Source organism: Bombus huntii, chromosome 12, assembly GCF_024542735.1.
Source record: "Bombus huntii isolate Logan2020A chromosome 12, iyBomHunt1.1, whole genome shotgun sequence".
NCBI lineage: Eukaryota > Metazoa > Arthropoda > Insecta > Hymenoptera > Apidae > Bombus > Bombus huntii.
The window spans coordinates 10,262,947-10,289,202 of record NC_066249.1 but is presented as its reverse complement, the minus strand read 5'-3'; the positions used below and the strand labels follow the sequence as shown (position 1 = coordinate 10,289,202).

Sequence of the window (26,256 nt, the reverse complement as noted above, 5' to 3'; positions counted from 1 at the left end):
GAAGCATTTTGTGGTTCGGACTCATATTTCCGTGTGAAAATCATAAGCATCGAAGATTAACTACTCAAAAGTTCCAGTAGAAGCGACTTATACATTCGAGTTTAGCTGTCTTTGAGTTATTACAGAAATTACCAAGTGGGTCATCCTGGGGAGCGCGTTATGTATTCTCGGTAACTTCCGCTAAGCTGTTGAACTCGTAAAGAAACAGCTTGATACATTGCTCCACTCTCTGAAAATTTATGGGAGCGCATCTTAATTCGTCGAATGTACCGTGTTTACCATGTTTCATCGCATTAACAACGAAGCATGGAAACTTCGTGTCAAAACTTGAAAAATTCATAGCTCGTGTGTATCATAAAACTTGACTTTCACAAACCTTTAACATCCAATTATTGCACTATTTTATTGGCGCTTTACTTTTTACTTATATTTACTTTTATATTTACTTTTACTTTTTATTAGTTGTAAAACTTATTTTAATTAATTACAAAAGAAAAGAGAATTCGAAGAGAGGATGACAAAATCATGTCTTTCTTTCGATTCGAGAAATTTATTACATAAAATAAACCATTTATTTCGATTAATTTAAAATTAATTAGTATATAACGTAAATGTAATGAAATAAAGTAATATAATTTTTTGTGGACTACTTCTTCCAGTTAATTTGTCATTGGTAATAAAGTTACTTGACTTTCTTATGCGCTAATGTTACTGAAAATACAATATGATAAAAATATAAAAACTGCGAATGTTTGATAGGTGGCGCACCGGATATCGTGAGGACAACGGGAGGAAAATACACGAAGGGTATTGTTGGTTGCATCAGCGACCTGGTCCTCGACTCAGACTTCTCCGTAGCGCTATCGTCGCCAGGACAAGCCACCAACACACACTCGTGTATCCCCTGAAAGATATCCATGCCGTCCGACGTTAGATGGTTAGGTCCGCGTGGACCAACGCTTAGAATATGAAAATGCGATGAATAACGCTGGCCAAGCCAGAGATCGACGTCGTTGCAACAGCGTTTAAGGTGAATCGCGGCCGCCTTGAGACGCCTTGAACGCTGAACCACGTTTCGACGTGGAAAACGATTTATACACACCGATCACACGGTTCATCATTTTTGTACAGACTCATCAACGACGAAATTCTCCCGAAGAGAATAATAAGGTAACAGAAAAGAAAAAGAAAAAGAAAAAGAAAAAAAAGAGAAGGCTAACTAAAAATAAAATACACATGAAAAGAGGAAGAAAATAAAATAGAGAAAGAAAGAAAAAGACTACGTCGTGTGAGACCGTCGAAAAAGTAGACAGCTTACTGTAAATATTAATGAAAGATATTTGGAAATCTGTCAGTCGCCTCAAGATATATTTCCGTTCGGTGACAACTTCCTGTCTGCACACATCTTCGTGTCTCGTGGGTTACTCGATCTCAAGACGGTATCGAAACCTCCGATATTCGATGATAAGGAAAAAAATAAATAAAAAAACTCTAACTTGTCCTACCTTTAGTATAGTGTTGCGTTTGAATGCGTTGCGTTGCACGCGCGAACTACACGGATCCAAAACGCGAGTCGAACGATGTTAAAGAACATTGTCGAATCTCCCCGATATGAGTTCCTGCGAATCGTCGTTCCTATCGCGCGTTTGGACGGAAGTTGTTACGTAAGGAATGTGCGTCTAGTCACAACTACGATTGTCTCCGGCCGGATTAAGAACTTGATAGAGCGCGTCACGAAGACGGCTTTATGGCCTAATAAGATTAAAGTACGTAGAAAAAGATGAGAAAGAGAAAAACAAGAAGCATAACCCCTTCGCGTCAATTTTTATTAAGCTCTCCGACCGGATGTCACGTGAAATCTGTTAATTGCGAGGCATTGTCAGTTTCAATCAATCAAGTAATCGAACACCTCGAGGCACCTTAAATACGTCCAATCAGTTCACGCCACACCTCTTAGATCATCGTCTAAGATTTCTCACGATATCTTTTCTTTGGTGACCGCACGACACGCGACAACCGATATATAGCGATCATTTTGTTTCTCGTTCGAGCGAGCACGCCTCGAACACTCGATAGGGAGGATTAGATTCAGAACAGAACGTTAAATCAATTACGAAAGGTACAAGAAGGACCAAAAGCAATTAACACCTTTAACAACGATGCAAAAGCAAATAGAATTTCTGGGGAAAATCGAACGTTGTACATGGAGAAATTATTTTTCCTCTTAAAAATGAAAATATGATACTTCCATTGTTCAGGCTTCGTTAATTTACTCGAAATTAATAAGATCTTACATATTTAAGATGAATATTTTAAATTTGAAATTCTATCGATGGATGGAATATTAATCCATTCGAAATATTTCTTTGAAAAATAAATATGACAGCGTAATCGCAATTTTGAAACGTACAAATATTTTCCCTATGTATAACCGGCAATTTTTCAAAGTTCTCGTTGCTTTTGCGTCCGCTCGACATGCACGCGAGATGAAGAGGATCGGCATCGTGCGTGCAGAGGATCTGCGCGTCCGTGTTTTACAAGAACCACTAATGCTTCGTAAGGTACTTCCGTAGCTGGCAGTGTACGCTCCTCGACGTTTCCACTTAAGAAGCACCGAGCTGCACGTTCTACCGGTTAAATATCTGTATAAAAAAAGTAGCGACTTAATTACGAAGATGTCCCCGCATATTTTCTTAATTCAATAAGACTTTTCCAAGCGACCCTGAACGAACGGATCTGATATACATGTTAACCCCTTCGACGTGGTAAATTGAAAGGAAACAATAGAGTTAAAATGATAAAAGAAATAAGCCGAAAGTATTCCGAGGACTACGATATGGGTAGAACCATAAACAATTCAAAAAAGAATAACTTCACGAATGGAATAGAAATTGGAATAAATGCGTATCGAAAGAGACGAGCACTTTCCGGCACTAAACCTCAGGAAAAAAAGTTGTTTCATCGATAGTTACGTAACTTTACAGATTATACGAAACAAAGTTCTAAAGCCTGGTTTGGCATTCCTATCAACCGATTCAATGTTCCGTTATACTACATAGTAGTTCCAAAAAGGCAGTAAAACTTTATTGCAACTTCGTTTTACGCGAATTCGTGCAAATCGATTTGACAGACTGTGTAACAGTTCGCAAAACTATACTTTATCTTCGTGAACACGTAATAACGTTTCACTTAGAGGTCTACCTGTACGTATATCGACAAAATGATTTCTAGCTATACTTTGAAAATATCGATAAATGAGTAAAAATGTCGAATGGGTTAAAAGAAAGGAACCGGTCGGAATCTATCGGTCAGGTCAATACGTATACATGTCATATCTTAACGAGAACGCGGGTACGGAAGAAGAATAATAATGAACAACGGTTAGGGGGATAGATGGATATATACACTTTGATTTCTCCGTTTTGCACGGGAATGATTTGAAAACTTCGAACGATCGAACTCGTACACATCATGTAAAAGCAATCGGCTGTAGTCAATTTTGTACGAATGTTATTTTCTTGAAATTATATAAATGAAGAAGTGGAATAGGGAAAAAAGAATATCAAAGATGAATGGTAGTTACGTAGGCAAGTATAATACTATAATAATAAACGATTATTCGCGAGTGAAGTCTAGCGATGTGAAGTCACGCACGAGATGAAAATATTTTAAAACTCCGATCTTTCGGAGACATACTTTTACTTCATTTCCTTTCTACGCCCTTTCTTGCCTCCTTCCTTCCTTCCTTCCTTCCCTCCCTCCTCCTTTATTCCCTTCCATCCTATCATTTCTCAGCACAATTTTTAACAAGGTCAATGTGTGTGTGTGTATCAATCTCTGAACGATTCTCCAAGCTTCGTAACATGCTTGTATAAACTTTGTTCGTGGAGATAGTTTCGCTGGAACAGCGAAGCATTTTTGTACAAAAATCTCGCGACACTGAATAAGCTTCTTTTTCATCGCGCGTAGAAAAATTTCACTTGTTCCACGCGTTTCATTTGTATATCGTGCGTTTCAATTTTCTCCTGTATTCGCGCTTGAAACAAGGTTCCTGGACAATTTTTCGCTATTAGCGTGTAGCCGTGCATATCTTTTATTTATCGACGATCATCATCATCATTTTAGATCTCCTCATTCGCGAGCATCGTGCGCGTCAAACATTGATTTTTGTTAGTATAATTAAACGATTAAGGGAATCGCTTAGTTCGTCGAATAAATCTCTCGGAACATTTTACTTATATCGATTAAATAAATTGTGGCACATTAAACGTTTCTATTTCTTGTACGTTGGGTGGATATATCAAATTGTTTCATGACGTTTGATATCCCAAACTCGTGTCTAACGAACGAAACTTTCAGTGAATATATCGCATTTACCACTTACCTTTAAAATAGAATCTGTTTAATCTTAAATTAAATTGTTCCGATTTTTGTGAAACAATCTGATGACTAGAAACAGAAAAGTTTATGTGAATGGTGTTTTCTCCGAAATATTTATATATTCAACGTTAGTAAATTTCTTAAATGACTTCACCGAAATTATGAATCATTGTCTTTCGATCCTATGAATTCTTCGATTCTCGTTAATCCTTCTGAAGAATCAAAGAAGAAGTAAACATGCTTTCTTATGATATTCACTGCTTCTCCTTCATACAACATCTACCCCACGTTTAATTTATCGAAGAAATGCATAAACTGATCGTAAGAATTTATTACGTAAACTTTAGGTACTTTTTATTTAAGATCGGACATGAAAATCGTTCATTTTTATCTTCGATTAGAAGCATTTCGGAAGAAATCGTGTATATTTGTTTCTATGGTAGAATACGCATACGTTGTGAAACGACCAGACGATGGTTGTATAAGTCAACAGGTCGTACAAAATGCCTGATAAATTCAATGAGGATTAGTATCCGAATAAGGCTGAAGCGAAATCGTACTTACATCGTGTACTGAATTTGAATGTAAGGAAAATTAGAAAATCGCTGGATATCACACCTCAGACAAAGCGAGAAGAGAAAGGACGCTATTATTAAAAACAAACAAAAAAATATCATACATATTAATATATAATAGATATTATATTATTACTAAATATTATATTAATATATGATGCTATATATTAAATATTTCTATTATGTCCGTCTGCAAAGTCTATTAGAAGAGTCTATCCTGTCAACCTATTCTTGCGACCCATGTGGATCTCCTCAAATATATATGTATATACATATATGTAAGTGTGTGTATGCATGTATGTATGCATATAGAATGGTCGAAAATGAATTTTTCATATTTCGATGCTGCAAAAAAAAAAAAAGAAACAAAACGATATAAAAGAAAGACAAAAAAGAAAAAGAAGAAAAAAACGAGCACACATCACAAACGAGAAGTTTGATATCGAAAATTAAAAAAAAAACGAAACAATTCTCTCGCTCTCTCACTTTGGATAAAATTACTATTCGTGTAGATCAAGTTCAATGATGATAAATGGTGCGAAGGAGCTTATCGAATCTGAAGGTATCACGCAATTATGCACAGAGGAACACTTCATTAGAATCGTGCTATCGTAACTCTTGTATACTTAAGTTTATTACGACCTTTTTCCATCGTTGTATTTTCTCAAGAAAAAATTGTTGCTTTATCTTATTACTGAATCGTACAAATTATCGCCAAAACATATCTTTTATGGTTAACTTATAATGATTCATATTGTTTAAATTTGTCTACTAAAAAACAGACGAATTTCCTCTAAAATAGATTTTGTCATAAAAAGCTAAGTTATTGCCTTTATTATGAAAACATTTCTTTTTCTTTGGTATAAAAATAATATTTTTTTATCAAGATAAGATATAAATAAAAATGCGATAGTTTTATCAAAAATTTGCAAATTATCGCTTAACTTGTCAACTTAAATTATCGGACCGTCTTCTATACAATTAACATTTTCTTAAATAATAATCAAACAATATGAAACACACGATTCTAAGTTAATTTACTTATTACATCTAGTGCAGCGCGATGCAATAATTTAACGAATTGTGTATGTATATGTTGGAACACGCAGTGGTATAAATTCATATGAGCAAATGTGTGTGTCTCAGCCCATGTTGTCGAAGCATCAATAAAAAAGAGATTTTATAAATCAGAGATTTATTTCCCTCTTAAAATCCTTCTCTTTTCCTTAAAATATAAAATGTCAAACGTAATTATTTAAATATTTGGTTGATTTTATACTGATCTCTTTCTTCTTAAATGTTAACAATTAATAAAGTACATAATTATGAATTTTTTACTTATATGTGCAACATGTATTTAAAATTCTTTTTAATTAATGTTAAATTTAGCGCCTTCCTTAATTCACACTGCGCAGAATCTAAGCGCGCTAAAATAGCCGCGAATTCAATTTCAAAGATTATGAATTTTGGAATTATCTATAAACGTTCTTATCTAAATTGTTTTGACAATATATGATATGTATTATTATACATTCTACTGCGCTGTAATTGTTTCACTATTATTTATACACTTGTTTAGTACCTCTTACTATGACCGCATAACTAACATCTTATAAATCGCGCAAACTCTGTAAAGAGTTGACCAAGTTATATTTACAATCATCCATAGATTATATTTACATCGAGACGAGAATCCTATCAATTACGTATCGGACTTACTTTGACCATGACTTATATCTAAAATAGTAATGCTCGTACGTATCTAAAATATATACTATGGCATACATAAAGAAATCAGTGCTACCAAGTTAAAAAAAAGACAATCTCTATACTCATCAATTTAAAATAATATTCATTATTGCCAAGATACAGGACACTAAATAATCGTTATATTTGCTACTATAGTTTTATGTCGAACAAATTAGTGACATTTTATATACTTTTAAACATTACAACTACGAAATTGTAGTTACTATACCAATCATTGTGTAAATAATAGAAGCAGATTCTTAAATAGATAAGATAGATTCTTAAATATGTCAAAATCATAACTGATAAGAATACTATAGAACTACTATACTCAGGGTATAGGAGATCAACGTACTATACTAAAATGCTCGACAAACGGAGTCACTTTTTCTATGCCTATTTTATATATACCACCTAATTCACATGACACATCTGTGTTCAAGGAAAAAGAGCAAAGATGAGGGGACTGTTTCCGCCCCTACAGTTTTCCTGCCACAAAAATTTATATATTACTCACTAGAAAAATTAAATCTTCTGCTTATCGTCATGAGATAGTTACGTCGTAGTACTCTTTGACAAGTCCTGTATATAATAATTCCTAGAAGTGATTGTATATTTATGTACACTTTTTGTACAACTCTTTTTAATAACGAATTACAATTTGAAAGGAAATTAACGTGATCTTCAGTGATTGATACTCATGGTATGTATTTATTTTTTATACATCATCGAATTATCGTTGAATTATATACTGTCAACATTGTTTTCACAAATTAATAAGCATCTCGTGATACGACACATGCTTCCAATTAACATAATTAACGATTAAACATTGTACTACTTGTTGAAAACACCTGTAAACTTTCTTTTGTGTACTGGAATGAACAATAGAAATTGCGCTTATATCTGTGGCATATTCTCTTAAACAGTATATTTAAATGAATGCGTGTATTTAAATGAAAAATGAGTTATACATATAAAAAGTGTAATTGTCCTAACAATGTATTCCTTTAATTTATATAATACGTAATTCATATTATCATCATGTATCTGATACAAGGACAAAAATATCAAAAAATACTTTAGTCATTGTATTTTAACTTTGCAAAAACTTTAAAAATTTAGGAAATGTATTAATGAACAAAAATTTCTATGTTTTTCTTTAATGTTTTTTTACGATAGTATATAAATTTCTTACATAATTTCGTGTAGCATTAGGTTTTAAATAAAGAATAATGCATGTGATTATGTTTTATATCTGTGTTTCATATATCTTGGGCTTATATGTTCTAGGCTTTACGTATAATGTCAGCGATAGTGCCAAGCACACATAATGTAATTGATTCTAATCAAAGTTATGACCATGCAACAGAGAGACAGAAACTATTGGAAAATTTATTAGCTGCTGCAAAAAAGTGTCATGTTAGATTTGGTGGGCGTACTGAATTAGCAACTGAATCTGATATATGTGTTACACAGCTATGTCACATATTTGAATCAATTTTTAGTCATGGATTACGTACAAAATGCATTGAAAAAATTAATTCAGCTTTAAGGTAATAAACTAAATAATACTTGCATATATAAATTAAAATGCCATTTATTTCATCAGTATTTCTTATAAGATATATATTATGGAAACTTCTACAAAAACAATGACATTTGTTTACCTTGTCTGTTTAAGATAAGATTGATATATATTGATATTATGCATATAGTCATCTACTTTCCCTTTTTTGTACTTCTTATCATCTCAAATATGACTACACGGATGTATGTTTATAAGATAATGCTATGTGATGAGTAATAACTAAAGATATATTCTATTACATTAATTTATGTTATTTATATCTTTATAGGCATGTCTCAGACATAGTATCTGGTGGTAATACAAAATCATGTAGTACATCAGATATGGCTTTTTGGCCATGTATAAAGGAACAATTAACATGGCATGAACAAGAACGTTTTAGTGTATTAAAAAAAGTTCACACTGATTATGGTAGGGGTAGAGCATGGCTCAGAGCTGTTTTAAATGAACGTTCTTTAGAGCGTCATTTACATGCTATACTTGACCCCACGATACTATCTTCGTTTTATGAAGACTGGGCATTTTTACTTGACCAGGAACGAAGTGCTATATTACCAGATGTAGCAGCAGGTATAATAACATTCATTCAATTTTGTATCATATCAACTTATTTATATAAGATAATTAAATATCATTTTAACTATTAGGACTTGGTAGTATCTTATTTGCAATTAGGATAGATAATGAAGAATTAGATAATAATTCAAAAAGCAAAGAAATGGAAAAACAAAAGATTTCATTATCTGAACCCATTATATCATCTACTATACCAGGTAATTGCTTTTCATTTCAAGTGCATAAGATTACATATAATTTTATACGAATATAATTAATATCGCGATTAGGACCTACTTCAAAACAGAGACAAAGGAAAAAAGTGCCAACCCATATAATTTCTTTCGATAACGAAAATGATGAACAAGAAAATACAGAAGCTTCCATTTCAGTTAGTGCACCTCCAACTTGTCTCAATTCTCCTACAGTAACATCAACAAAAGCTTCTACATCACCTAGTTCGACAATTTCACAATCTCAACCAGAAACACATAATGTTACTACAATAGTCAATAAAGAAATTTCTGACTGGGAAAACAGGTAAATGCATCTGCTATTTCACATTTTAATATTGACATATTAAATAATAAAATTTTTGAATATTTTTAGTGAAACCTTTGAAGAAGAAAAAGTATTAACGCCAGTTACAAATTCCGGAAGTATGGGTGGGCTAGTTCCTGTATCTCCTTTAGATCAAACGTTAGATGACATGTTGATAGCATTACCAAGCTACTTAGACGTATGTATAAAATGCATCTCTTCCATATTTTTATATCTTTTAATTTAATGTTTTTCATCCATTTTATATTTTCTTGTTATTTAGGATTCATCTGAAGTAGCAGAACCTGCAGTAGAAGCTACGGAACCATTTGCAGATTTAGATATTCATACAGATGCTGATAGTGCAGATATTGAAGTGTTACGAGTAAGACTATTAGCTATGACTGAAATGTTAGAGCAAGCTAAAGAAGACGCTATGACTAGTAGATTACAGCTTGCTCGTTTACAAAGACAACATCAAAATTATCTTGAAAGACACGAATTACAAATACAAGCATTAAATAGGTAAAATTCGCAATATAATACACCTTATCTTATAAGGCATAGAAATAACTTATACTTTAATATAATTATGATTTAATAGAGAAAATGAATTATTAAGACAACAATTACGTAAATATGTAACGGCAGTACAAATGTTGAGAAGAGATTCGGATTCTACTACAGTTTCCGAAGAAGATCCATCATTAGATTATCATTATGAAGCTCAACAATATGAAGAAAAATTAATTCAAGTTGCAGATATGCATGCGGAATTAATGGAATTTAATGCTAGATTAACTTTACAATTAAATGACAGGTAAAATTATTACATATCTATATTTAACAGTAACAATACCTATATTTTATATTAATGTTCGGGAAATTTCCAGGGAGAGATTAGTTAAGTTGTTACAAGCTGAATTAGAGTGCCTTCGTGGCCCTATAAATGAAGACGACTTACCATTAGAACCACCATGTCTCATACATATATGGATTCCATCTGCGTTCCTTACTGGACAGTCTTCTGATATACATCATGTTTATCAGGTATGTAAAATAGATATAAATTACAATAAAATTATTGTTAAATATATCTAAGTTTATTAATTATTACAGATATACGTACGTATTAGGGATACCGAATGGAATATATATAGACGATATGCGCAATTTCATGCACTTTATAGAGAATTAAAAAAACATGATGCAATTGTTACTACTTTTGAATTCCCGCCAAAGAAGACAATAGGAAATAAGGTACATTACAGAAGTATACTAAAGAATATACTATAGAAAATATCTTACGAAAGAATAGTATACAATATTACAGGAAATATCCGAAGTTCATTTTTATTCATTTTTATCTAGGATGCTAAATTTGTAGAAGAACGACGACAAAAATTGCAACAATGGTTAAGACGAATTGTTGGAAGATTGGCGCAATGCTCTCCAGCATTTGCTTCTAGACCAAGTAGACAAACGCTTATATCCCTAATGCCTTTCTTTGGGTAATTTATCTCACAATACTAATTTAATATTAATATAATATGAGAGACAAGCGATTCTAAAATTTCAAAAATCTATAAAAAAGTATTTTCAATATCCTGATCTTATTAAATATTACCTTTTTTAGTGATAACCCTAATACTGAGGATTCGAGGAAAAATAACTCTACAAGAAACACGTTTTCTTCTTCCCCTCAATACATGGGTTTATAATTATTAACGTTTTTATAGACAATTTGTACATACATGAAGCCTTTTTAATTTAATATATAAAATACTTATGTTGTTCTATATATGTATATATATATATGTATGTGTATATATATATATACAATATATATATATATATATATATATATATATATATATATATATATATATATATATATATATATATTGTTGACAATTGAAGATATGAGCATATGTCTGTATGTATACAATTATAATTAATATACATTCACACATATGCTGTTTATAGACAATGTATGTATAAAAGTAATATGTAGTAAAATTAATTAAAAACTAATTTTTTTCTACACAAAAGTATGTATTATTTTTTTACACTAATTTATATGCAATATTGTTTGAAACTCTAATTCATATTTCAAGAGAAATTCTAATCCTACTTTTAATCTTTGAATCATATAAAAAAATATATTTCTTATATATTATACAAAATTTGTTATATATCTTATATTTTAGAATAAATAAAATTTTAAAAATTAAAAATTAATAAACGTATTAAAAAATATTTGAAACATGTTATACGATAAAAAGAAATATGATCATTAAAATGTATATAAAAGATAGTATTTAATGAATTAACAAATAAATTTAGATCAAAGAGCTAGGACAATGCACAGAATACGGAAAATAAAGTATTATACGTTGTTCTTATAATTAAATTATATAATAGCGTGTTTAATCTCGTTTTCTAAAAATTTTATTCATGTAAGGCGCCTTAACAGTAATATAAAAAGGTACACTTTTTCCATTTATATTTTATGATAAAAATAAAAGTGCATATTGTTATTGGAACAAGTACATACAGTATTATGCTGGTAAATAATACAACTAATCGCATATAAGATTCACAGGTTTAACAAGTTGCATAGGAGTCTCACTATGGAGAGGTAAGATAAGAGAATTTTTACAACGAACCAATCATCGAAGAACCTATTCGGGCGTAAATTTTTGTCTCTCGAACGTGATTCTTATCAAATAATAAATACACGTTATAACAATGAAATTTGAATCGTAATGTGAATTAGTATTTATACTGAGCGACACAGACAGTCAATTATTTTTTACCTTTCCATATTGAGATATAAAAGTTTCTTGTAATAGCAAAGTTTATCGAGTCATTAATATAATCATCATTAATACCTTGACTGCCGATTGTGGAACCATAATGTATTTTTTCGTTACAAAGGAACCAACGATACACCTGTATATTATTGTTATATATTATAATACATTCGATGACATTGCGACAAGAGCTTTATATTGTAGCTCGAGCAAGCAACAATATAAATGACAAATCTCGATAAATCGACATTTGCTACTTTACAGATCGAAGCCACTTACATTTAATTCGATACGAAATGTATCGAAAAGTAAGACATTGTTGTATGGCAGTCAATGTATTAATTGCAATTACATACGCTTCAAACGAATCTATGGAATCTATATTTATAGCGCATCGCAATCATAGCATCATAATCATAGTAAGTTTCGTAACATAATGGTACATGATTACATTACTTATAAAATCGATTACAAAACAGACACATTCATTTCAAGTCGATATCATATAATATAATAATATTCTGACTTGCAATAGGGAGAGAAAAAATAATCGAATATATTCGTTAAATAAGTTCTTAACGTTTCGATAAGAATATAAATTCGATACTTAAATTTAATGGACAAATACAATTCTTTAACAGAAATATAAAAAAAGAAAGGAAAAACAAAGATTACTGTTGAAAGCAATTAAAGTATTCGTAAACATATTATAACATTAAAACTTTTAATATCAAATATAAATAATGCATTATTATGATAAAATACTCAAAAATAAGGTAATATATATTTTTTATGTACTAAATCTTATACTTTAATTTGCTTTTATATTTTGAAATTTGATACTGCACGAAAAATACAGTGTATAATAACTTATCTCTTAAAGAGTATTTTATTCCGTAGAAAATATAAGTTTATTTATACATATAACGTTTCATGAAGGTTTATCAAGATTAAAGAAAAAATAAATCTCGATCACGAGAAATTAACATACTTTACAATACTGATACGTGGTACTTATTTGAAAAATGATTAACAATACTCATTAAATTTACGATTCATAGAGATGCGTGTGACTATCTATCGTTTAAATTAGAGAATATATTGCCGAGATAAATGACATTTCAAGCAAATAAAGAACAGAAAGATAATAAAATGTATAATATGTGTGTTGCATGTGTGTTTAATAGAAAACAAGATGTTGAAACGCATAAAATTTCAAATAAAATTAATAAATTCGAAATTTTCGAAATATAATAAAAAAAATGTAAAATTAAAAAAAATATATATATATAATATATAAAATTAATATTTACTATGATTTTGACAATTGCATTGTGCCGTTCGGAAAAGGAGTCTAATCTCTGTTGACTATGGACAGCTCGTATTATGGTAATTTCTTTTATACACATATTTTTTTTAAAGTTCGCATTGTTCCACAAGTTTTTTTCGTTCAACGAACTTTCGCGAGACGCACGAAAAGTATAGAATTCGTTGGCCTTAGTCACTACGTTCCGTACAAAGATTTCATCGTAAACGGCTTTAAATTATTATTTACATTCACTAGCTCTCTTCGCTGACTAATTTTGATTTAGCCCTAGGACAGACTAGAAGGTGGATAAATCCTTATGTATAAATTATTAATTTTCAATGTACCGTTGTGAACTACTAATAAGATGTTTATAGCCTTGCACTGTAAGATACTCTTTACACAATATATAACTTTATTTTATAACTCCATTCGCTAAGAAACATTGTGTAACTGAGCTTAAAAAAGAAGCTATGTTTATAACGAATCTTTATAAAAAAAAATTATACATTTTAAAACGTAAAATAATTTAATCTTTTAAAATATAAAATTTATAACAATTTTCTAAATAATCTCGTAAACATTTATAAAATTGTACGTACGAAAATATACTCTTACAAGAAAACATTACATAAAGAAGGTTTCATATTTCTTTGCTTTCAATAAAAAACGATAAATAATATTCTACGTATTTATTTAAAAAACAATGAATAAAAGCTGCATTTAACTTTACCAAATATATAAAATTCTCGAAGTACATATCTTTTTACAAGTTTTACGCGTTAAAAAATTTACACAATTCTGAGCATCTTACAAATTACAATCATGTTTAACAATCTCTGTGTTCTTTTTTATTGTACGAAATACTACAACGATACGTCCTGGGCAGTCCTAGGGATAAATAAATTCGTAATTGACATAATCATTTTGCCATTCTGAAGCCTGCTCAGATTTAGATATGTAAAGAGAATGTACCGAACAGTAGTCACATAAGGATCGTTTAGTTTACGAATTAAAGAGTACCTATATTGTTTCATAGGTAACCGGAGAAATTTGAGCCTAATTTTATTTAACTTTAAATTTAGGTATATCCAAATAACAAGTAATCTTTAGTTTAGCAGTCTTTACACACATTCTTTTGTTTATGAAATTGACAACAAAAGCTAACAATAATGATAACACATTATGCAAGTACATGAAGGTTAAAAAGTGGAGCCTCATGAGTGTAGTCAAAAATAATAAGGCTAGCTTCTCTCTAAAGTAATTTCTTTTTCTGCTTATTAGTAAAAGTATGAAACTTTTTATTCACTATGATTAATACAATGTGTTTATATTAAAACATTTTTTCTTCTCCTCCGTTTAAGTGAAAATACCAACAGATGAAATACGCGGTTGATAAATTTTGTCTCTTTTCTTTAGAGCGCCTGCAAACTTAACGTTCACATTCATGTATTCTTACAGCAATGGGATAGATGTCATTTAGGTCCATAGCGAAAATAAATAAAAGAAAATCTTCTTAAGCTAGTAGATAGCAGATTAGTTTTGTATTGTATACTTGTTAACTAGCCAGTGCATCTTGTATATATCCTGACTCTCTCATTAACCTTCCTGTCTATTTAGCACACTTTGCCACGCATTCTAAGGCATGAACTTTCTAGTGAGCTGGATAAAAGAGAGCATAGACCAGTGTGCCAGGTACTTTATGTGTTAACATTTTTCACTGTTGTAGCTAGATACAATATAATATTAGAAAGTATATTACTATTGTATTTAAAAAACTGTTCTTCCCTGCTCTTGATCTTACATTTTATTAAGATCCTTATTCCTCAGACCATAACTATAAAATCGTTTGCAAAACGTTCTGTATTAGAAAGCAAAAAATAAATTGAACTTCTTGAGTGGCTATGTCTGCATATACTAAATAATAAGTTAAGCCATCACACGAATAACTCTTACAAAATTTTTTCTTTATATAGAGTGAATAGTTTGTTATACAAAGATATTTTTAACAATATTTAATATTCCTTTGATTATTCTTATTGTAAAAACATTTAATAGAGAAACGAATAACTGCTAATTATTAAAAATATATTTAAAGTATACACACACACACAAATACTACTACAAATTTAAATAATTAAATTTCAGAGTACTCCAAATACTTATAATATTCATACAATACGTACTTCGATAATACCATAAGCCTTAGCGTTATTCGTGGATGGCTTAATAAGGATTCTGATATTACAACACATGCATACTGTTATTTGTATAGAACGCAGATTATAAATTTCTTTACTATGATCCACGTTTATACAAAACCCTACACGCACACCCATACTGTGCCAAGTTAGGGAGCCAGGTGTATGCACATCTGATACCACACTGGCTAAAGCACATGTCGTTATTTGTTACTTTAATCAATGTTTAATTTTATCATTCGCCATATTTTTACTCATTATATTTCCATATTTTCCTCATTATATATCATTAGGTTCATTCTATCATACATCCGTCAACCTGTCATTGCATGCTGTATTGGTTGTACATATTCAGATAGTAAACTAACATAACACAAATTAAACCAAAAATTTTGCAGCCCTATGGTAATTTAGTTATTAAACAACAGAATATACTCTTGCAATTAACTTAACTTCCATAAGTTGCTTTATGACACTGAACACTATACTTGAACAAAGTGCTTGTTTTACTTTCAAAATAAAAACTTATCATCTAAGAGACATTACTATAAAAAGAAGCTATGCAAAAGTGCACATTTGTACACGTAATACAAAATAAACTATCATGACAATTGACTTACGCCTTTATCTTACATACGCGACCTTAAAAAAAAGGAGTAAAGAATGTACGTGAATAATTCTAAGAGAATATAATTCTAAAAAATAATGTACCATAGGGACACACTATTTTCGAGCTCCTCAGATAATAATAATTTCAATATTTTCAGCATATAAGTAATAATACAAAACAATACAAAATTGTAACAAGTGTTTCGTTCCAGTATGCAATCGAATAATTTAAGTGAAAGATCTAATGAAAAATTTATAAAGGGGTACCGATGTACATATCCAGGCACATGTACCCATTTTGTATCTGTATAATTTTGCTTTTTCCAACAATCAAATTTAATACTCTGACATTTGAATATTTATCCCTGTATACAAAACTAAAGTTGTTTAGCACATTTTAGCACTAAATTTAGAATACACAATTTTTATTAGTCTTTCTCCCTGTAGAACACAATGTTCATTCCTAAATGTCGTTTTTTTAGTTATCACAAATTATTGTTCCTCGTATTTATTATGGTTTGAAACATTAACGGAGCTCAGATGCTTTCAATATTTTGTATCAATGCAATTATAACTTTTTAATTACACATTCACGATGCCCGAACGTTGGGTCGCACTGAAAACAGGCTGCGTTTTCGGTAACTTTTCTTTGTTGGTATATGCTTTCATATCAAAGTAAACCACTTTCTACCCATGAGGTCATTCAAAAAAAATATATATATACCAATTGGGTTTGTGAACATTATTCTGTAAGGTAAAGAGCAGGACTATGGGTTTGGAGGAGGTGTAGTTGGTGTTGTATGCGAAGAGGGTGATGCACTGGCAACCATTGTTGGACTGGCTGGCTGTTGTAATGGCAGGAACGCTGATCCCAAGCTAGGTTTTAACTGGAATGCTACACACGGCTTTGGGCAATAGTCTAGTTTGCTCAAGTCTATCATGGGTCGCCTATACATACAAATATAATTGTTTCAATAATGCTAATATGTTAATATCCTTAAATAAAGAAGGGATGTAAATTTCAACTAACTAAACTTCAACCTTAGTGAACTTAAGTTATTTTTACGGACAATACGAATATATACATATTTAATTTGATGTAAGACATAAAATCTGATAGGAGTTACAAATTAATTATCATAATAGATTTTCTATAAATTATCCTAATTTAAAAAAAAAAAAAAAAAAAAAAAAAAAAAAAAAAAAAAAAAAAAAAAAAAAACGTGCATGACAATTACCTGGCATCCTCTACAAATTTGAGATTGACTTTCTCACAGCCATCAGGTGGTTCTCTTGCAAGGAACCTATTAATGTGAGGAGAGGTGCCAAGGCGCCCTTCTCTATCTTGTTCGGGGGTTGAGCCACGACTTCCACCTTAAAGATAAATTAGAACATCAGAATTAATAACCATATAAAAACAGTAAGCAAACAACATTGTATATATCAATTGAAAAGTAAATATCTTTAATCCATGCTCTTAATAACTAAATTATATAATTCATGTATTTATAAACTCATTCATATAAAAAATAAAAAATAATATAAATGTGTAATAGCTTTGTACACTAAAACTACACTTCATTCCACTTTATTAACAGTAACATATCTGGATAGATTTGCGAAAGTTGTATAGATATTTTATATGATACTTGTGTATATATAATGTTAAGATTTAAGATACAATAGTCTCTGTGTGGAAATTATGTATTAAACATAATCGCTACAAAATTAATACATAACTTAATAAATCTAAAAATTACATATATGACCAATTATCATGCAATAACATACTTCAAATATCATAGTGCTTTAATAATTATTTTTAAACAAGAACAGTTAAGAAAAATATTGATTAAAAAAAAATATATATATATAATCCTATATAAAACAGAATACTACATGCAAGCATCAATGCAATAATAAGAAATACATTTTATTAAAGATAGATTCGTTTACCATATAATGTCATAATGTATTGTGAACATTTAATTTGGCATTATTATTCTATGAAAACACATCAAATTTTTGATCAGTACAAAACATTAATTAATTGTGTAAAATCAGAAAATAATTCCAGGTGTAATATTAATGGTAACTGATTTTGGCATTCTATAAAATATATATAACTCATGCATATACTTCAGACTTAAAATATTGTGTACATATATATGTATATGTATATGTCGGGTTTATATTAGAATTAGAGTTAGGGGTGTGAAACGAATCTTCGTTCGGATTACACGTTGTCGTTATGCAATAGAGAAGACATTGACTAGTGCAAATACGATTATTATAGAATTAGACAAGTAACCGTGGTAATTGGATACTCGAGAAACTAATGACAATGATCCTAGGTTCAATAACGGATCCGCGGTCAACGGGATGATGGATGAACATGCTCACAATATCTAAGTCGGACTCTTTGTTAAAACGTGGAATATCCACCCAGCGTACAGACACAAAGTAACTCGCTAATACGACCTCACGAGAGAATGACTTTCTGTCACGATGATGCTGCGGAGGAAAGCTATGATGTCTAAGGACACGAGATCATCGGATTCGTCGAGGATAGCCTTCGTTCAGAAGGCGAGGGAAATTGGCATTGCTGCTAATTGGTCAATCTCCATATCGGTGGTTAGAAAAAGATGCTAGCCGCCCTCGAGGGAAAGTTGCTGGTGGGAGACGCCGTTAGTTGAAAAATAGGTCTCTCCTATCTTCCCGTAGTTGGGACAAAGACTGTTTGTCTGTTTGAAGGACTTTAGGTAACTAGATCTTAGTGTTTATAACGGCCCTCGGGCTAGCTGATCACGTACTATAGAGACGCGTCGGCATCTGGTAACCATCATACCCGAAGAATAGGATCTGCGTGTGGCGAGCCACGGGACAGAAGCCGTTGGAATGTTTACTGTCGCGTGCCGCTACAAATATTTCTTTTAAGGAGAGCTAGAGAATTACTCCGTACCTTTGTTAGACAAAGCGTTCATCCCGTGACCGTGGTTACGTTCGGCACCTGGCTGTCGCCTCGAGCCCAAGCTCACTATCACAAATCTCGAACAAATACAATCGGGTCGAAAGACGACAATTGTTTAATTACGCCTATGATAGAATCTAGATTACGGTGTTAGGGGATTATCCCGAAGTTCCAAAGGGGAGGCTTCGATGTTCTTTCATCTCCGACATATACATATTTACGAAATAGTAAAAAATTTATAGATAGACGTATGAAATGTCAGTAACTATTTGAACAAGGGCATTCAAAAAAAAAAAAAAAAAAAAAAAAAAGAGAAAAGAAAAAAGAAAAAACAAACATATTTGATTAAAAGGGATTTCATGAAAAATAAAGAGAATGTTTCCGCAAATATGCGCCAACCTTGTAAGAGATCGCTAGGCGGACGGGACGCATCCATAAGACCAGGAATCAGCGGAGACTCAGAATTCCTAGATGGAGGGCCTGTCTCAACAGGCACACACCATAGTTAGTCTGTTATTTATAGTGTTACCACTAACCAGAATACTTCACACATACATATATGTCATCTCATTTAAAAAACAAAAACATGTAACTCTTTTTATATCTTTTAAATTACGAAAACACACTACTAGTATTATGAATACTAATAACAAACATCGCATATAATTATTAATCTGGTGGTGTTAAAGTTAACGTTCGGATTAGGTTCCTATAATTTTCAACATAAAACTTATAAAGTTCATATATATTTTCTAAAAACATTGACAACTACTTCATATATCTAAACACTATTAAATAATATGAAACAAAACATAAACTTACCTGAAGAATAAGAACTGGAGGGAAGGTCAGTAGCTGGCGTTTGTGTGTTCACACTACGAGTAGCCCTTAATAGGTCTGCTAATGGCGCACGATGACCTTCCGGTGTAATTTGTTCACGATACCGTGCATACTACAAGAATAATTAAATTATTGTAAATAAGTTATATATTGTCATAAGGAATTATGTTTATACATCATCATAAATATAAATAAACACGTGCTTTATCTTCCACTGGATGATCAGGGTCACTAGGGTTAGCTGCAGATTTGAGAACCAATCCTTCAATTTCTTGATTTAATCCTTCAATAGAAGAACGCATTGGAGGCCTCATTGGTTTCACAGGGATATTCATAGGACTTGCCTTTGTACTCAAACCAAATTGATTGTCTAGATATAATAATAAAATGTCAATCAATTCTAGAAACAAAGAGATTTGTTATGTAGAAATTTATTCTTAAATGAACTTACGTATAGACGTTTGTGAAGCAATACTGGGTAAAACTGTGTGATCTGCAGGAAAAGCTGGTGGTGGTCCACCTGGCATTATAAGTCCAAATGCTGCTGTTCGTTCTCTACTGCTGGTACCTTCTTTACCTGAACGTTGCAACCTATGTTATACATCTTTTGTTAGAACACATAGGTAAATGTCGTAGTAGTATGTTGTATGCAAATTACAATATGACATTTAAAACTCATCATTATTGTAAAATTTGTCATTATTATTTAGAAGATAAAAATAGAATAATTCCAATGATCTATACATACCGATGCCTAAAATACTTTTCTAGTTTTTCATCTGTAGTAGTTTGTTCTGTAGGATGACGGGTGTGTAATTTTCTTGGTTCATTGGACCATTCTTCTGTCTATAAAAACATAATTTTAATAGTTTGTAAATTATGCTGGCATGAAACACACAGAATGTTATTACATTGTACAATAGAGTAAAATATTTATAAAACTAGAACAATCAAACATACAAATACACATATTTAAAATACAATAAAATTTACCTGTGTAGATTTATCAACCAATAGAAGACTAGAATGAATGTAATACGAATCACGAGGCCATTGTCCTTTCAAATAGATTGTATCTAGTGATGCTGTCCTTCGAATATTTTGGTTTCCACTTAAACTTTCGCTGCATCTTCCACTTAATGTTTTTGATTTTGCTGTTTATAGAAAAGATGTTAGATAAACATAACTTTTACAGTTAGAAGAAATCAAAGGTATATCACTGTTGTGTAAACATAAACCAGAACCGGACTATCAACAGTGTATTCGGTTACTGGATAAAATAAACAAAAATAAAAGCAAAATTTAAATAATGCAATAATAGGGTACAGGAGGAATGAGTCTTTTAACTGTTTATTGTGGAACCGATCTAAAACTATGTATTCGGTTACCGAATCGATCAATTTGAAGAACTATAAATTTATGATAAAAAGAAAAAAAGGAGATTAATTTGCTTTTGAATCGTTATCACATGTTAATGACTGTATTGTACATATAACTTACTATACCATATTTGTATATATATAACAAAACATTCATCATTGCTCAGTTCATCAATACATATCATTACTCATTAGACACAATTAAAATCATAATGCACAATTTACATTTACAAATATATTACATTGTTTTATAACTGTAAATCAATATAAAATTCAACGTGCTAATTTATAATTAACGAATGTGTAATTTAGAAAACGTTTAAAAATCATTGAATATTCTAGGATTATCATAAAAAATGATTACAGATTTAAGAAACATATATCAGAATCAAGATAATATAAATTTCTTCGTCACAATTACAATATTTACAACCGATTGTACGTATGACACGTACCTGACACGAACAAATTGTACCGAATCTCGTAAAAATAACATTAAAAATTGTTGCAATTAAGAAAAACAGAACAATACACTTGCAAATAGACGATCGATGAAAAATTGATGCATGGTACAATGACACAATAAACATTTATGTGTTGTAACATTGAAATAAAAGGAAACAAGAAATAAAAAGTATTGGTTTAATTGAGGGGGAATATATAGTTGAGAGGATATAAAAAACATAAAATGACAGACACAACAAAGTGTAGCGAGAGATAACAGTGTATAGTAAGTACGTGAGGATGTGGAGCAGTGAGCGTAAATACCTTTGTAAGAGAGGGAACCGGGGCTTCGTTGTCCCGAGGAAGAAGTCTCCGGCGAGATGCGGGCCCGCCACGCACTCGCGTTTGTTGGCGATACAGTGGGACTGTTGCTGTTGCTCTTCCTGAGACTGCTGCCTTGCCGGCCTTGTCGTAGCAGCGAGCTTACGGGTAGAGTCGCGCGCATTGGGCCTTGCTTCGATGTCGAGCATGGCGAGGACTTTCGCATTCGCTGTGATCCCGACATTTTGTCATATAGGCAGCTGGCACTCAGGCCGTCGATGCTGGTGTATCTGATGGTACACTGTATTTCGAATATGTTCTGCTAAGGACGGGGCGCCGCGGGCACCGTTCAGGGCACGAGGCCTCCGAGCACCCGCGACTTTGTCGCGCACACGCGGCGACAGCAGCGGTAGTGCCGACAGTACCGAAGACAGATTTTCAGAATCGTTTTACAATCTTCGGCTAATCGGTGGCGGGCGAGATCTCATCAACGATAGTAGCAGTAACGACGACAATGGCGCGACGAATTCACTAGCAACTACGACAGGAGCGGTGGTAGCGGCGGCGCGACGACAATGCCCTACGCGTCTTGTCATTTGCAATGTTCTGCTGCTGCCTCGGCACGCACGTCACGTGATCGCCCGTCCCGGCTGGTCATTGGTGCAACGCTAGCCCGTGGAGCGTCGTACTACGCTCACCCGTGGGGGCCGCGTTCCATTCACTACCACCGTAGCACCGTACCTAGCGTCCTATCGTTATCTCACTCTAACCTTCTTTGAGTCTCTCTGTCTTATTCGCGCTTGTGCAGTGGCACTCAAATTCGCCCTTTCCTCGATTGCTTTGATCTCTCGTCCAAAATCTTATTTACCGGTTGTTCTTGATATCCACCAATCACTTGTCTTTTAACTAACGTCGATTACCCTACCAATCCACCAAGAAATAGACACTAATCGTTTTATATTCGTCTATTTTACCAAGAAATCACCTCTGAATCAAAATGATGTTTTGGTGTTCATGTACGACGTGCGCAACTCTGCTTATATACACCTGCACGACACACGTACAGACTAGTATGTAGCGTTTTACGTTTCACGTTATGTACGTAATGGAGGAGCACAAGCCGATGAATAGCGTGTGTGAATAACTTTCGTGTACGGAGCACGTACTAGCACAGGCGTAGTATCCAAGCTTACGTTTTTCAGCTACGGCGCGTGCACGCTACATTCATTCGATACTCTCGCTAGGAGAAATCTCGAGATATAATCGTTTCAATTCGTTACTATCGAACCGATATTTACGCGCGAGCTTGATTTCAATGTTATTGATAATACCAAATTTTTATGATCTCTCTGGCTATAGAAATCTTATTTAAGTTACTTTTATAATGTCTTTTGTACAAAATTTTCGAGGGCAAACGAGATATTTTTCCTGTTGAATGATTCCGTATCTTCTATACAATTTTTTATAAAAATTAATGAGATATTGGTGCGTTAAAATTATTCTTCATTTTTAACAGTTGAATTTAAAAAATTATATTTCTTATGAATTAAGTTCGTATATTTATTTACAATATATTATACATTATACTATGCAGTTTCATTACATTGTTTTTTTAAGTGTTACTATTGATAACATATGACTAGATTAAATAATATCCAAGATTCCAAAACTATTAAACATCAGTCAAAACTTTTAGTATATTATTAAATGCGAAAATAAAAAGTAAATATTTTAAACATATTTTGACCTGGCATAAGGCTTCTTTCATGTGTTGCATCTGTAAATGTGAAAATAAAGGTAAAGCAAATGTGTATATGTATGTGCAGGCATTAACTTGTATATATTATTTATGTCTTGCACTTAAAACACAATAAGAACTATAAAATTATTATTTTGATATTTAACTTAGAAAGACAATAAAATTATGATTTAAATATATGTATAAGCATATTGAATCTATGATCCAACTTAAACTATTAAGCTTTAAGTCACTTGTCATATGTTGTCAGCATAAAAGTATTAAAATTAAAATTTTATGTTGTAACATGTATTTGCATGGAAATTTGTTTAATAAAGGCACTGCCATGCTTTTCGCTAAAGGCTAATGACATAATGTACTTATAATTAATTAGACCCTTCTATATGTATAAATATTCATACATATAAAATATGTATGCATATGTATACAATTTTTGTAAATAATGCTGAATCACTCTGCAAAATAGTTTTAGGAATGCTGTACATCAATTCCAAAAATAATTATGTCAAATTATAATATCTTATAATTCACAAAGAAATCTTGTATTATGATAGTATGCTAATGCTAATTGCAAAACAAAAAATATATTTAAATAATAATAAAAGAGTAAATATTTTGTACATTTTATGTATGCACCAATTGTTGGAAATTATGTACTTTGATTAACAGAATCTTAAAGCATTATTAAGGAAAACAGAATTACAAAATGATGTGAAAAATACAAGTATAATGATCAAATTGACAAACATGAAATAGTGAAATGTTATACATAATACAAATATTTATCTGTTATAACAATATTATTATTATATTAATTATACTAGTTTGTTTCTTAGTAACTGAACACAACGCTGACGTGTTTTAATTCATACATCAGTCCATCTTAGTCTATACATGTTATTACGTCTTTCTTTACTTATTAATAGTGACGAAAAGGACTGCAAAATATTAAACATAATAAATACGATATGAGCTAAAATAAGGTTAAATTTTAAGCTTTAAAGATTTTAAGCAAATAAGACTTCATGAACTTTTAGCTAAATCTTTTCTTTAGCATTTTTCTATCACTTTAATCACTTTTATTACAAATTTATTCAAAGTTCAAAATTTTAAGTACTGTTCAAATATTTTTGTGAATAAAAAATTGTGTTGTGATATAAAAAAAAATAGATACGCCAATTATTTGTAACAAGTATAATATCATGAAAGTGATATCATTTATAAATGTGTAAATTATTGCTAGTAATAATAGCAATAGCAATAATTTACATATATATAAATAAATTATATATATTCATAATTTTATATTTTATACAAAATTTAAGATAAGTTTATACAAATAAAATATATTGTTTCAATTTTTAATAATACTGGAAAAATATTGGCATGCATCTTAATTTCTTTTTATTTTCTTATCTACTTATAATACACTAATTATTTCTTATATGGATTCATAAAAAAACCATGTATTTCTAAATTAAAAGTTTTAATGAGTATGTAAATCAGAGTAGGAAATGCTTTGAATGATAATAAAAACTAAATGGATTGTAATGTTCATTGAGAATAATTAATAAATCTGTATAAAATAAATGAGTTAAATACTGTGTTAAACATACTAAATGTAACTGGTTCAAAATAATTTTTCATAATGATATTGCCTTTAAGACATTTTCATACAAAGCACTTACATATTTTTAAGTATAAAAGAATAACATGTAAATACTTTTCATTAATTTAATATTCACAAAATAAGATTTTACTCTTATTACAACAAACTAGAATGCCATAAAAAAGACATATAGAATGTAAGACGGATTCAGTGGAAATGAAAGAAATATCACTTATAAATAAAAAAAAAAAAAAAAGAAATTAACGGGAAAGTTCCTTTGGTAAATTATATAAAAATATTTTTCGAATTTTCATCGAAGAAAATATTGGATATTAATTTTATTACACACTTTGATCTTATGATAAGCGTCGTCTTTGTTACTTGCTAAAAATAATTACAAAGTCATTTTTCACTAGTTGTGAAATTATTAGTTTTTGTTATTTTTCATTCAACACTAATGGCATTAATAAATATAAATGATCTGCTTTTTTAAACAGAATCAAATATAGGAGATAAAAGATGTCTATTCAAAATTTTCTATAATATCTCAAGTCTTGTGAATAAGCAGAATTCTTTCGTTTAATGTTTAAATTACTTTGCCGTAAATAAAA

General features: G+C 31.1%; 3 protein-coding genes across 12 annotated transcripts in view; 2 read left to right on the top strand and 1 right to left on the bottom strand.

Annotated features, from left to right (window-relative positions):
* The window catches only part of LOC126872193 (pikachurin-like), a 263,775-nt gene extending 257,633 nt beyond the window's left edge, over positions 1-6,142 (top strand). For all 7 annotated transcript variants that reach the window (XM_050631848.1, XM_050631847.1, XM_050631842.1 and 4 more), the window contains one exon: positions 760-6,142. In XM_050631848.1, coding sequence (XP_050487805.1) covers positions 760-908 — 149 coding nt within the window. In that variant the 3' untranslated portion in view covers positions 909-6,142. The remainder of the gene's footprint in view (positions 1-759) is intronic.
* Positions 6,143-6,841: 699 nt separating this feature from the next.
* On the top strand, positions 6,842-11,441 carry LOC126872197 (sorting nexin-29). Of its 3 annotated transcripts, none has more exons than XM_050631859.1 (12): positions 6,842-7,407; positions 7,998-8,260; positions 8,564-8,865; positions 8,943-9,068; positions 9,243-9,390; positions 9,460-9,589; positions 9,674-9,915; positions 9,995-10,210; positions 10,284-10,440; positions 10,510-10,650; positions 10,762-10,901; positions 11,027-11,441. In XM_050631859.1, the coding sequence occupies exons 1-12, from the start codon at positions 7,405-7,407 to the stop codon at positions 11,109-11,111; spliced, it is 1,953 nt and encodes a 650-aa protein (XP_050487816.1). In that variant the 5' UTR covers positions 6,842-7,404; the 3' UTR covers positions 11,112-11,441. The 3 variants fall into 3 exon arrangements, with proteins under 3 accessions (XP_050487816.1, XP_050487814.1, XP_050487815.1); XM_050631857.1 differs by having other exon boundaries at positions 6,843-7,407; positions 9,141-9,390; XM_050631858.1 differs by lacking the exon at positions 6,842-7,407 and adding an exon at positions 7,543-7,689 and having other exon boundaries at positions 9,141-9,390.
* A 1,619-nt stretch (positions 11,442-13,060) lies between these two features.
* Positions 13,061-23,672, bottom strand: LOC126872213 (protein FAM117B-like). 2 transcript variants are annotated; one of them, XM_050631894.1, is made up of 9 exons: positions 22,281-23,672; positions 21,127-21,287; positions 20,882-20,979; positions 20,585-20,724; positions 20,337-20,503; positions 20,116-20,245; positions 19,693-19,773; positions 17,561-17,696; positions 13,061-17,270 (listed from the first exon to the last, which is right to left on the bottom strand). In XM_050631894.1, the coding sequence occupies exons 1-9, from the start codon at positions 22,519-22,521 to the stop codon at positions 17,090-17,092; spliced, it is 1,335 nt and encodes a 444-aa protein (XP_050487851.1). In that variant the 5' UTR covers positions 22,522-23,672; the 3' UTR covers positions 13,061-17,089. The 2 variants fall into 2 exon arrangements, with proteins under 2 accessions (XP_050487851.1, XP_050487852.1); XM_050631895.1 differs by lacking the exon at positions 19,693-19,773.
* Positions 23,673-26,256: the final 2,584 nt, after the last annotated feature.

Bases quoted from the DNA above. Each gene is read 5' to 3' on its own strand.
- LOC126872197 (XM_050631857.1), top strand. The intron at 9,916-9,994 runs GTAAAATTCGCA...ATGATTTAATAG, and splicing joins CAAATACAAGCATTAAATAG to AGAAAATGAATTATTAAGAC. The intron at 10,211-10,283 runs GTAAAATTATTA...GGAAATTTCCAG, and splicing joins ACTTTACAATTAAATGACAG to GGAGAGATTAGTTAAGTTGT.
- LOC126872213 (XM_050631894.1), bottom strand. From the start codon at position 22,521: ATGTCGGGATCACAGCGAATGCGAAAGTCCTCGCCATGCTCGACATCG. The intron at 21,288-22,280 runs GTATTTACGCTC...TTCTATAAACAG, and splicing joins CGGTTCCCTCTCTTACAAAG to CAAAATCAAAAACATTAAGT. The intron at 19,774-20,115 runs GTAAGTTTATGT...CTGTTGAGACAG, and splicing joins CTCCAGTTCTTATTCTTCAG to GCCCTCCATCTAGGAATTCT.